The sequence below is a fragment of the Cavia porcellus genome, unplaced genomic scaffold (assembly GCF_034190915.1).
Source record: "Cavia porcellus strain 051 isolate PalLab524CR breed Dunkin Hartley unplaced genomic scaffold, mCavPor4.1 scaffold_12, whole genome shotgun sequence".
In the NCBI taxonomy this organism is placed as follows: domain Eukaryota; kingdom Metazoa; phylum Chordata; class Mammalia; order Rodentia; family Caviidae; genus Cavia; species Cavia porcellus.
Genome location: NW_026947495.1, coordinates 80,946,569 through 80,960,386, shown reverse-complemented (window position 1 = coordinate 80,960,386; position 13,818 = coordinate 80,946,569). Strand labels below are relative to the sequence as shown.

Here is a 13,818-nt window from a genome sequence, read left to right as displayed (position 1 = left end):
AAGAGGCCCCGAGGGCCGTGGCTCCGGCAGTGCCTGCGGGGTCCACGCTTTGCCGCACACTGTCCAGCTCTGCGCTGCGGGAAGTGGCCATTTCACCCATCAGCCCGGGTAAGGTCTTGTGCTTCGTCCTCAAATTCTTACATTTCTTTAAAATGTAACCTGTAGCATCTAAAATGCTTTCCCTTTTTCTGTGAGAATCCCATAATAGTGCAAAAGATGCTTAGTTATAGGTTCTAAAAATCTACTGGATTTTGTTCAAGGAATGTATGGAAGAGTATGGTTTTAACATTTTACTAGTGGTTTCTTATTACCAGTGTTTATACTATATAATCTATATATCTCTTCTCTCTAGATACACGTGTATGCCATTAACAAAAATGTTCACAGCAAGTATCTAACTCAGTTGCTTGAGAAGACAAGGCTTCCTGGTTTATAAAGCAAAGACAGAGGCTTTACTAAGTTTTCTCTGGAAAACATGTCCCAATGTTCAATTTCGTGGATGAACATATTTCTATTTTAAAATCAAATTTTATTCAATCACTTTAGCTCAAAAGCTAAGATCAGGTAGACTCTTTGAATTTTATATTTTTTCTATTTGTCTTTTTGAGACAGGGTTTCAAAATATAGTTCAGACTGGCCTTGAGCCCACTTTGTAGCCCAGACTGGATTTGAACTTGCAGCAATCCTCCTGCCTCAGCTTCCCAGTACTGGAACTATAGGTGTGAATCTTTTGAAGTTTTAAAAGACCAAAATTAGACTTAAAAACCTCTATCATTACAATTAAGCCCATTTTTCTATGTCCAAAATATGAATTATATGATTGCTGGAGTGGTGGTTTCAAGCTATTACATCAATTTTATTTCCTTCTTAATTACCCTTGTGAATTGTTTACAACTTTCTTCATTCTTGTACAAATCTGAATTTCCCTAAGATTTACTTTGTATTTGTCACTTACCAAATCCCGTTTAAAAAAATGTGATGACTCCTTACTAAGCAAGGGTCTTGAGGCGAGAATTTCTATTTTGCCCTCTAGTCTTCCCTCCATGGTTTTGATGGCATTCAAGAGAGTCTTGAGGGAGATCCTGGAGTCCCCGAGGTCTGCATAGGTCCTCACGGAGGGCGGAGTGGGTGCGAAGGTCACATGCCGCGTGGTGTTGGAAACCACACTGGGCAGACCGACCGCCGAGCACCGCTCCTTGACGCTGTTGCCGTGCGGCCGAGAGCTCTCGAGAGACCTGGACGATGCAGGCCTCTCTGGAGATTTCCTTTTTCTTGGAGGCATCACCAGGTAAAAACAGCCAAATCCATTAAATCCAGACCACAGAATTTCTCCAGGAGCCTTACTTTACTAGGAGAAAGGGTAGGATATTCTGGAGGAGGCCTCCATGAGAAACGTGTCTGGAGTGTGTTCCTTCGCTTTCAGAATGAACTATCTCACTGCAGAGTATGACCAGGGGAGAGACAGCCCTGACACCAAGGCCCAGCTCACGCGGGAGCCCACTTCCTGAGTGTGGCCTCACCACCAGTCAGCAGGGCCAGCGGGTGGAACCCTCAGACTGTTCCAGCCAGGGGCAGATTCCAGTGCCTTGGTTACCAGATGTGTGTGGACACATGTCACAGATGCGGAGGTGACACACGCACACACCGAGAGCCCAGGACTTAAAGATTAGTCTACTTACACACAGGGTGCACACGTAATCCTGAAGTGACTTTCTCTGGGGACACCACGTTCCTGGGTGAAGTCCTCCATGAACTGTCTTACATACTTTGCTTAAACACTTTTCTATATTCTCCTGCCATTGTGTTAAGTCACTCACACAGGTTTTCAGCCTCAACAGCCACTGTGCTGAATAAACACCTTTCCTACGAGTCCCTCTTTTGGGTGAGCTTGTCTATTACAGGCACAGCTTGTTGGCACTGAGTTCTGAGTTTGCCTATAATTGAAAAAACAAAGGTACTTATTCCTCATATCTGCTAAGATTTTTAAGGTTTGAATTAAAAAACCTGGGATTGGGATTTAGCTCAGCAGCATAAGCACCTGCCTGGCAAGCATGAGGTTATGAGTTCGATCCCCAGTACCACAAAGAAAGAAAGAAAGAACCATTCTTTTATGAAGGTATTTTTCAGTGCCTTCAATCACAACAACATTCCCTATGCATATTTTCTGAAAGATATAACTTTCTATTTAGAATAAAGTGTATTGAATATATCCCTAAAAACCTTTTTAGAAGCAAACATGTCCTGATTCTGCTTCACGTATCTAATTCTGCGCTGAATATTTTTATGGGTTGCTCTATGTTTTGGCAGAATCCTGAGACACTAGCTTAACAGATGACTGTGGCATAGACCTGGGAGGACACCCACAGCAGGGCTCTTGCCTGCTGGCCCAGCACTCAGAGGCCGAGAGGACCACAAGCTCCAGCTCAGCTTGGACAATTGTGGGACCTGTGAAGGCGCGGGCTCAAAGCAAAAACTAACAAGGGCAGGGAACGTAGCTCAGTGTGAAGGCCCAGGGTTCCATCTCCAGTGAGCGGGACAGGAAAGAGGGGAGAGTCAGACAGAGAGAAGAGAGGGGCTATACTCTTCCTTCTCATACTACGCAGGAAGGTGGCGAGAAAGGCATCAATTTCTTAAAAACTAAACAATGCAGTAGCCATCAACAGCAACATACTTCCACAGCTGTTAGTCACACCTGAACGTATTTGGCCTCAAGCGTCTTACTCAACTTGCGTAGATGGTCATTCTGTAAGTTGGTTTCAGCAAGAGAATGTAGTTGTTCTTCTAGCTGTTTAACTTTTACCTAGACAAAGAATATAAAAGTAATACAATAAGCCTCCTATATTTCAAAGGAAGGATGTTCTGAGATTTACAAAAACTTTATAGAAACATTTGAAATTTGCAAACAAAAATCCTAAGTTTTTCTAATCAAAGAATTCTACTTCAACTCTACTATTAAAAGTAGGCTACAGCAATTTGGAAGTGCTGAGATAACTCATTTAGTTTTTGCTCCTTATGGAAAATACAGCTGGGCATGACTGATGAATGCAAGAGTGAAACCGTACAGTTGATATATTTCAATTTTAAATGAATTATGGTACCTGGCATTCATAAACCTTTCTGAATATTGGAAATTAGAACTATTGACACACAAGACAGAGAGAGTCTTGTGTTTTACAACACAGAATTAGAAAATTTGGATAAATGAAATTGACATGTTGAGTAACATTTTAAAACTACCTCATGGAGCTCACTACTCATAGTTTTCTCCTTAAGGAAAATTACCAATTTGTGCCACAAAATCATTACTATATATCCACAGATTCTGTATTTTCCCACATTTTCTTCCTCTCATCCTCAACCTTCTCATACCGAATGATGATTTCTGTTACTAGGTCCCTGACCAGGGAAACTTCCACCCAAACTTTTTTCCCTTACGAATGTTAGTTTTTCTCCTCTTGATATCCTGTTACCTATCTGTAGCACGCAAAGACCTCTCTGGCTGTTGCTACTGGACATTTTCAGGAACTGTAGGACCTGAGCGGCTGTCAGGTTGTTTTGCAGGGCTGCAGGAAAGCCCAGCTTAGCTCAGACCTCGCCTGTTCCATCAGCCGCACCTTCCTTCTCTCTCTGTCTTGGTCTCTGTAGCTCCTTTTCCACAGGACAGAGTGAAAATGGGCTGTGGCTCCCCAAAGCATCAATGAAAAGTAATCTTGGGCAAAAGTGGGAATGGTATTCTCATTTTAAACAAACCGCTGTGAACCCACAGAACCTAGGGAGAAAACGGACCGCGCTGCATTAGCAGCGGTGGTGAAGCTTGCAGAGCTTTCAGTAACAGTCCGCAGGGCACGCGTGCCAGAGGCTCACAGCAGCGGACTAGACTCCTTGGTGTGCCTCTCTTCAAGTCCTAGTCCAGGTCTTCCTCAGCAAACTCACAGCCTGGCCAGACGGTGGCCACCAAGCCCGAGCGGGCTGGGCTTCACCCCGTTTAGTCCCGAGGCCCCCAGGGTGCCCTACCCTGGGGTCAGCCGGGAGTCTGACAAGTGCGGAAGGGCAGGACTTCTCCCCGAAGGCTCTGCCTCATCGCTTTGGGCTGGGATTCCAGGCACAGGGATCTTCCCTCTTCTAGTTTATGTTGTTATTCTTTCTAGCAATGGGCTATAAAAATCCATCAAAAAGACAGCACGGGCTCTCTATTCTCCGAGTGACCATGCAGGAATAACTCATCAGGCTTCTGATCATCTCTGCATGGGCTTTGGTTTCGGCATCACCTACTGGCACAGACGGGAACAGAAGTGCCCAGATGTCACCGAGGTGACAAACTTAGAGCAAGTCAGAGATTAAACGATTAGTAAACGACAGCCGGGTCTTCTTAAAAAAAAAAAATCAACCAGTATTTGGTTTGACAATTAATATTTAAAATTCAGCCAATAAAAACCGAAAAGTAAGCCTCATACCTGGAGCTGTCCCTTTTCATAGGCCAGTTTGTTCTTGCTCTCGGTAATTTTTCCCAAGGCTTTTTCCACCTTTTGCTGGGCGAGCTAATAAGGTAAACACAGGGGTCAGAACTCCCGGCACAGGAAGAAACAGCCATCTTCCTTGTACAGCAAGTGCTCGCACCCGAACGGCCTCTGTCGCCTCCCTTAGTGACCCTGCCGCTGCCATTCCCACTTCCTGGCCCTCTGCCTCGCGGGCTTTGGGTGGCTAACTGGTCACGGCGCTAACGGCGACAGGCATGGACCCTCGGAGCCTGCTTTCTACACTGGTTCTTTCCATAGCTGTATTCCTTTGCAGCTGTGACTCAGCCAGATGTGATGTGGTGTGTGAGGGGCGACAGAGTTTGAGTTCCACACAGTTCTCCAAAAACACAGGAGCTGAAAGTGACCACTACTCAGCTGCTACAGGAAAGGCCTGAAAAAATTCTCTAAAGGAACAAAAGAAATGTGTATTGGGGACGAGCTCAGTGTTTGATAAGGCACTCAAGCAGGGTTAGCTGGGACATTATGGGAAGTTCTGTATCCCATTAAATTACATGTCTTCGCTGTTAAAATATCCTTTAGTAATCACAATTCTTTTTCACATAGTTTTCCATACATATATAAAAATGTATGAGTGTATACCTTTAATTAAATTTTGATTTCACTGGGTCAGGAATATAGCTCAATAGCACAGCTCCTGCCCGGTAAGCATGAGGTCCTGAGTTCAATTTCTGGTACAAAAAACTGTGGTCTTTCTGATATTTATTATGTGAGGCCACTGTTAGTGACAGAATACAGAACTCGCCACCCGCACTGTCGATGACACTGTCCTGTCTTAATAACAAGGAGGGCTGGTATTTGCCGTCTGCCCCAGTGATCTCCAGGAACCAAGAGTGGGGACACCAGACACAAAGAGTGACGGAGCGCATGACATCTGTCACCCCCAGGCTGACGGGCAGCACAGGGACCGCCGCAGGAAGGAAATCCTGGCTCAGTCTCATTCGTGTTGGTGAACAACCTGTACCGACATAAGCCCTACCCCTGGCTTACTCAGGTTAATCTGTGCATAATAAGATGGGTGCTCCTTAAGGAATTTCAAACCCAAGTATCAGCCTTTTGCTTGATGTCACCTCGGGCCACGTGATGGAAAGGAATCCGCATACGCAGGCACACTGCTCTCCGCAGGACAGCGTCTCTGTCCCCGAAGCAGTGGTAGCTCTCTTCCGTCACCTCTTTGTAGTGCATTTTATTTCGATGCTCTACAAAGTGATTTCGATGATTTTGAAATAGTTATTATGTGTTTTTCCCACTAAGGGAAAGTGGACTCTTTTTTTTGGTTTTGGTTTTTTAAGATACTATGCAGTTCAAGCCTTGAACTCACTGCTTAGCTCAGGGTGGCCACAAGCTTGTGGTGATCTTCCTGCCTCAGCCTCCCAGGGCTACGATTACAAGAGTGCACCCCTGGGCCCCGCTAGGGGCGTGTGTGTGTAAGAGCACTCAGAACAGTAAAACATTGCTTTTGAAATGACCCAAGGGAAATACAGACTGTTATCAACAGGAGGTCAGTGAGAACACATTGTCATAAAATTACTTATTACAGTTCTGACTGAGGAAGACACAGCCCCTTCCTATAGTGTGCTCTGTTTTAGACATGACTGCAACAGTCCAGTTTAATAATGTACATAGGTTTTATCAGTTGTAACAGGCTCTGAGGTGAGGGTTCCACCAGGACATGTTCCGACCGTCTTCCTTCCCCCACTCCGTCCTCCCCGCGCCCCGCCAGGGCTCTTCCCTCAGCTTTCCTGTCGCCTCTCCTTTTCCCTCTAACTTCCCCATCTATGAAGGAAAATGTGCACTATGACTTTCTGAGGCTGGCTGATTTCACCTAACACGACGGGGCCCTCTTTATATTTTCATCAAGTCCTCAGCAGAAACAACGAAAATCAAAAGGACGGCCAAACATGCCACAGAGCAAAGCTACAACACTCAAAGCTTAGTTACTTACAACGTAGTTCCAGGTTCTAGAAATTAAGGCGTCCCTACGTGCTGTAAAGTGTAGGTACAGGATGCTAAAAACAAACAAACAAAAAGCCAGAACTAGATTTAACCTAATCCTGCTGGCATTAACAAATGTTAAACATTCACAGACAACTTTGCTTATCTGCTTATCTTAAAAGTGGAAAGACTGTTCATTTGTTTGTTGGAGTAAGGCAGTCTGGGGCTCTTATAAAAGGTGTTCAGAGGGCTGAGGACTCAGCTCAGCGGCATGAGCGCTGCCTGCCAAGTGTGAGGTCACGAGTTGGATCCCCAGTACAAAAAAAGAATAGTCACAAAAGTGTTCAGGAGTTTTAAAAAACAATAGCATATTTTTTCCTCAATAAAATTTCTCCTTTAGGCAAAGGCATAAAGCAATTCTATTAATCTGTTAAATAAACTTTTAAACAATAATTTCTTCTTTTGGTCAACAGAGAATGCTAATGCAGTGAATGAAGCAGTAAACAAAATCAAACGGACAGTGTTTGACCAGGGTCACTAAGCTAAGGGTAAGCGGAGAGAACTGTTACCAGCTGCCAGGGAAAGTGGGCGGGCGACATTTAAATTACTGTTTACAGACATAAACAGACCCTGTGCTTTAGTCCCCAGAGGACCAGACATTAGAAGGCACTTAAATGAATGAAAATCTTGGGTTCCAATTGGTGGAAAACAGAACTGAGACTAGCCTCTGCAAACCACGGTGAAGGCAGCTAACAGGGAAACAATAAAGAAGGCCAGTGTTAACAAACTTGGCCAGCTCCCAAGCACAAGGCCACCTCTCAGAAGAGGAAGAAGGGTCTGCAGCGCTGCAGCCCCAGCTCACTGGGCAGGGCTGGACCCTGTCGGGGCAGTGCCCAGCGAAGGACGTGAGGCCGTGGGGGGTCTGGGAAGGGGCCTGGGGACCCTGCCCTTTCCTGTCCCTGCCTTTGCTGTCTGCTGGCCCTGAGGCGAGCAGCTCCCGGGCCATGCGGCTGTGCCCGGAGGCCAGGGAGACCTTGCCTGCTGCTTTAGTTGATTATCTCAGGTATTTAATCTGGGGACTGGAAGCGAACACAAACAGCCACGTAACACTCTCAAAGTAATGCCTTCTTTTTTCCATCTTCCTATTCCTAGGGACAGTAATGCCATGCCACCGAGGCAGGTCCCAGCTCTGAAGTAATGTTTGAGCTGATGACACAGCTGTCTGAAGAACCTAGAAAATCAGTGAGCTCCCTGGTGGAGTTACTTTGCCGGGAGGTGAGAGGAGTTTTATCCCAAGTGGGACACAGGTCTGGTAGGTGGACCCAAGCGTGACACTTGCACAGGTGTACACAGAGTGAACGTTGTCCTGAAGAAACAACGCGTTTCATCAGTGTTTAATTCCAAGTCACTCAGGTCCGAGCTGCACAGGGAATCATATTTGTTTGGGGCCACTATTTAGTATGTTCAAAACCAGAAAGAACTGGGAAAGAGTCTCACTCGGCTGAAGAAAGAAATGGCCATATTCCTCCCTGGGGTCAGCTCTCCCTGTGGCCTCACGAAGGGCAGAAGATACAGCTAAAACTAGGAAATGTAGGAAGAGAGAATGTCCGCCCCGTGTGCTGCCTGCTAGGCCCTGCAAGGGGCACCGCTCGGAACAGACAGTGCTGGTGGTGTGAGCCGCCCACATTCCTGTCTGTCCACTGTGGGCACCGTGGACAGTGCTGGCCCGGGAGCCTCATGGGGTGGCAAAGGCTAAAGCAACCTCAGGTCTGCCTGGGATCCTCGAGGTCATCACCCCCGGGTGCTGCGGGAAGTGGGGCGTCCTCTTGCCCCTGCCTGCAGACCTCACCCAGGCCTCAGGACAGACAGAGCCTGGGCAGAGCTCCAGTCCTTGAAGGCATTCCTGTGACACTGCTCAGGTGTGCACCTCCAAAACCCTACAAGAGTTTATTCCAGAGGACTCGCCTTAGGAATTCCAAGTGTTAACTCGGGGAGAAGGAAAATACGCCACGGTGCTGGATGGAGGCAGGCTTAGTGCCGCTGGTAAATCAAAACATTAAAACCAAGTCCTGGACGCCCAGCCTCCTTCGGCAGACACACAGAGCCGACTGAACACCAGGCTGGTTGGGCAGAGGCAGAACTGCAAACCAGAACCGAGGCAGGCTGCAGACTTCCGTCCAGAGGCAGGGCGAGCTTTGGGATCCCGCGGGGATCTGTCACGTCCCCGCAGGGTAAACCCGAGCCCCTGCGTGAGTGGATCCGGGAAAGAATCACGCAGATGGAGGTGCAGCCTTCGGCAGGCACCCAGACTAGACGGCAGGGTCAGCCCCCCAGGGCCCGGGCCGGGCCGAGGGCTTCACCCTGGGGCGGGGGCCCTGCCAGCGCAGCTGTCAATCCGGCAGGCGCACCTGCCTCCCCGCAGGAGCAGCCCCTACTCGCTGCGCCTGGGTAGCCAGTTCTCAGCCAGCTTCGCAGTAACCGGACTCTCTTCATTTCAACAGATTAAGAAACTGAGGCTCTGAAAGGGTAAAGATCCTATCTGAGGTCGTAACCAAAATGGGAACTCAGTCTGGTTTAAAAGCCATGGAGATGTAAGATGTAGACTAGTTTGTGCAATTCTTCACAGCTGAAATATCGAGCAATTTAGGGCAGGGTTTCAAAGGATTTAGCTGAGATTAAGACTCTGATCTCTGTTAGTTCATCAAAAAGAACGGTTTGTGCTTTCACTGTTTATTATTTTTTCCTGCTTATTTCTTGGAATCTGAGCAAACACTTTGAAGATAACAAAATGCAATATTGTTAATCTATTATGTTGTTTTGAATGATAATCTTTTTTTCTCTTTTTATTAAAAAAAGACATCAAGGTCTTCTGTGAAATTTTCAACAACTGTGCATGTAACACAAGCAGTAACTAATTTTTTTCAAGTATTAAAACACACAGGAAAATTACTAGCTTCTCAGACGAATGATCATTTCTTTAAAACTCTCCCCTTCTCTCGAAAACATTGTAAGATTTTTAACTTGATTTGTCAGACAGCTTTTAGGAATCAGACACAGTGCTAACTGCCTACTACAGGGAACTGACAGGAGAAAAACAGCCCAGTGTGCTGCTCACAAGTGGTGGGGAAAGGAACACCTTAACACATCGGATCAATTTTTGCTTTTCAGGACCAAAGACCATCCGGTAGGAGCCATTCGGTGGCTGCCTCAGAGTCTTGCTTTCCTCGTCTCCTCTGGTTTGAACACTGAGGGGAGCTCTGCCGTGGTTATGAGTTATGTATGGTAACACATGCAAAGGGCTTATGATCACACAAACAAAACCTCTCTGGACGCTGGCTTTTTACAAAACTCATGAGTTCACTCCTTCCTTGGACTGACCTTTTCATACCCACCCCATGGAAATCGGGAGCGACCTGCTGCAGTCCCAGGGACGCCATCTGATCCGAGAGGTGCTTATTTTCTTCCACTAGCGTCTGCAGATTTTCATTGAGGGTATTTACATCTACCTTTGAAAAATAAAAGGTACAAAATTATTTGTCAGACCAAATTACATCACCTCATTCTCAGAATGACAGTTGCAACTGTAAACTGGAATGCAGTGTGTATATGCGGCCCCCACCTGCCCTGCAGTGTGTGTATGCGCACCCTGCCTGCAGGGTGGGCCTCCGGTGAGGATGGTAACTCTAATGCTCTCTCTTTTTTTTTTTTTTTAAGTTTTTATCGATACCAGGGATCGAACTCACAACCGCCTGCTTGCAAGGCAGGGCTTATGCCACTGAGCTAAATCCCCAGCTCCCGAGGCTGGTAACTCTAATGCTCTCTCTTTTTTTTTTTTCAGATTCTCTAGCTGTTTTCAGCTGGATACTGCAACATACAGACTCAGCCTTAATAATGGTGGAACCTGTTATGGAACTTGATCTTTGTTAAAATAGCAATTAAAGTTATGACTACTGATATAAAAATTCACCACAAAACACTGACACAATCAATGCAGTGATATACAAAAAGGTATAAGAGCTAAGTACAGTTTACATGTGTAAAGTGTGAGTCTTCACTATCAATCAGTATAACACACCACACCCTGCAGCAGACTTTATCTCTAGATTACTAATTTCTAGTAGGACACAGACATATTGTGGTGTGGACTGGGAATAATGTCTCCAAGGCCCCCAGGTCCTGGGGCTTGGCTGCCAGCTGATGGGCTTCAGGGAGGTCAGTACACCACGCAGCATCAGTGGATTTGTCCACTGGCGCGTCCACAGCTGGTGGGTTATTTGGAGGTGGACTTGGGTGGGGGCTGTGGTCATGGGGCGTGTTAGCTTGCTCCAAGACCCCCTCTCTGTCACTCTGTCTCCTCTCTGCTCCATCACATGCTCCCCACCATGATGCTGTGTCTCATAATGTTGGGCCAGAGGCAACAGTCATGTGACCATGCACCTCTCTATAAAAAACTATAAACTCTGAAAATGTAAATGGAAGAGGACATCAGAAAATGGGAAGAAACCATGTCTTTGGATATAGATCAGGTAGAATTAAAATATTCAAAATGGCCATACTGCCCAAACTGATACACAGATTTAATGCGGACTCAATCGTACTATCAACAGCATTCCTCACAGAGCTGGCAAAACAGTCAGAAGAGACAGAGTAGAGAAAGCAACTGTCAGCAATAAGAGCAAAGCAGGGGGCATCACAACCCCAGGTTTCAAGTTAATTACAAAGCTACAGTGATAGAAACAGTGTGGTGCTGGCACAAACACAGATCTATGGATCAGTGAGGCAGAAGAGAAGATGCAGAAATAACTCCAGGCACATCAACCATCTAATATTTGACAAAGGAGCCAAAAACAGAAAAACAGCCCCTTTAATAAATAAAGTGAGGGCAAGTGCCTATACACATGTAAAGGATGAACCTAGACCCATCTCACTCACCATGTTCTAAAATAAACTATTAAAGAGGAATAATCTGGTGGAAGATAAAATATATAAACCTGTTGAAGACACAAGCATAAGCCAGGACTTTCTGAATAGAACCTCAACTGAACAAGAAATAACACTGACAACAGAGTGAGGAAGCAATCCATAGAGGGAGAAGAAGAGCTGCTAGCCATCCCCTGGACAGAGGACCAACACCTACACTATATAAGGAACTCAAAAAAGTTAGATCCTTGAAATGAAAGACCCAATTAAAAAACGACACTTCTCAGATGAAGTACAAATGATCAATAAATACACCAAAAAGAGCTCAGTATCTCTGTCACTCCCCAGAAGAACAGCCATCATCTAAAAACCAACAGCAAATGTTAGCAAGGCGGAGGGAAAGGAACCCTTATAAACTGCTGGTGGGAATGCACATGAGCACAACACAATGGAAATCAGTGTGGGGAGCCCTCAAAAAAATAAAAATAGAAATTCCACTGGACCCAGCTATTTCACTTTGGGTTTCTTTCCAAAAGACTCAAAGACATCTCATTTACAGTGACAATTCACATGCATAATGTTTACAGCAGCACAACCCACACTGGCTAAATCTTGGAAGCAGCCTCTATGTCCATCAGCAGATGAATGGGTACAGAAAATGCAGGATTTACACACAGTGGAGTACTATTCTGCCATAAGGAAGCATAAATTTGAGGTATCTATAGGAAAACGAACACATTTTGAGACCATAATGTTAAGTGAGATAAATCAGACACACATAGTTCTTATATGAGAAACTCAACATATAAATATATTAAAGAGCAAATGAAAGGATAATAGGAAACAGGAAGGTAGATCTTTTGCAAATGAGAAAGGAACCAAGTGATGGTGTGGGGGACACAGAAACGTAATTAAAACGGATGGAAAGACCTTAAAAACATTACACTGAACTGGAAGAGGCCAGACACAAAGGATCATATTTTATGTGATTCTGTTTACTTGAAATACCCAAAATACGTAAATTCATGAAGAACAAATGTGTATTGGTGGCGGTCATAGGCGAGGAGGAGGAAGGAACGAAGGGTGGTTTTTTAGTGGTACAGTCTTCTTTTAGAATGATAAAAATGTTTTGGTAGCACACGCCTGTAATCCCAGCACTTGTGAGTTTGAGGCCAGTCTGGGCTGCGTAGTGAGTTCAAGGCCAATCTGGAGTACATAATGAGATGTTGTCTCAAAAATTTAAAAAAAAAAAACAACACATGACCTAAACCTCAGATTTACTTTGACTCAAGAGTCAGTTGCTGGTCAGCTGGCGCCAAGGCAGAAACACAAGGGGCCAGGGCCCGGACAGAGGGCAGCTGCTCATGTCATGTGAACCAGGAGCGGAGATCAGGGCGGGGCAGGGAGGAGAGCCGCCCTCCCTCCCAGGCGGCCCAGTCTCCTCCTCCATCCATCCCACTGCCTGAGAGCACGCCCTGGTGCGGGGCTCATCTGCGGAGGAATCCACGGAGGAGCAGCTCACCCCCATAATCCAGTTGCCTTCCACTCCCCTGAGGGTCTTTCAGATCCACGGCAGCACCCAGTTATTCACCCTAGATGGTTAATTTTACACTACGTGACTTTTACCTCCATTAAAAATGGGCCACAATGGAGTGCGTGACGCGCACTAGGCTGAGCATTTAGAAATGCGGCAGCGCAGGCACCGGCGCCTGGAGACAGCAACTCCCGCACGCGGCCGGTGACCGCAGAAGGGTGCAGCGACTTCGCGAAGGGTCTGCAGCGTCCCAGCGGGACGGGGTCACCCACCTGCCACGGTGCAGCCCTGAGAGCCCCCGTACCTGAAAACAGCATTACTGAATTACTTACACCCACAGGGGTAAGGGTCCGAATGCCCACCCATCAGCTGACAGGTTTTACAGTGCACTAGGACAACCAGATGGCACCAAAAAGTGATACGAAACTGAACCACACCACACATGACACATCAACATTAAGTTAAAAAGGAGCCAAGACCCAATATAAAACCGCAACGCTTCTAGAGGTAGTGAAGAAAACCTTTACGGTAAACTCAGGTTAGGCAAAATTTCTTAGAGATGTACAAGAAGTACGATGGACCTATGACAGGCAAATTGCTAATCAGGCTTCATAAAAATGAAAAACTACAAAAAAAGAAAAAGAAAAAAGTCTACTCTTCAAATGCAAATGAAAAGGTTTAAAATGTAGCAAGATGCTCATAAAACATGTACACACACACACACACACACACACACACACACAGGTGAAATAGTTTTACTAGCCAGGGATTTAGCTCAGCAGTGTAAGCGCCTGCCTGGAAAGTGCAAGGTCGTGAGTTTGATCCCCAGTACCAAAACCCCCCAGATAAACCACCACTACCAACAACAAAAAACTCAATAAGAAAATAACTGAA

The 13,818-nt window shown here is 45.9% G+C and overlaps 1 protein-coding gene across 8 annotated transcripts in view; it reads right to left on the bottom strand.

The window, feature by feature from the left end:
* The window catches only part of Ccdc150 (coiled-coil domain containing 150), a 78,470-nt gene that overhangs the window by 26,804 nt on the left and 37,848 nt on the right, over positions 1-13,818 (bottom strand). For 7 of the 8 annotated variants that reach the window (XM_063259481.1, XM_063259480.1, XM_063259479.1 and 4 more), the window contains 3 exons: positions 9,863-9,976; positions 4,455-4,538; positions 2,693-2,800 (listed from right to left, as the gene is read on the bottom strand). In XM_063259481.1, the coding sequence (XP_063115551.1) occupies positions 2,693-2,800; positions 4,455-4,538; positions 9,863-9,976 (306 nt within the window). The other variant, XM_063259484.1, reaches the window with a different exon arrangement.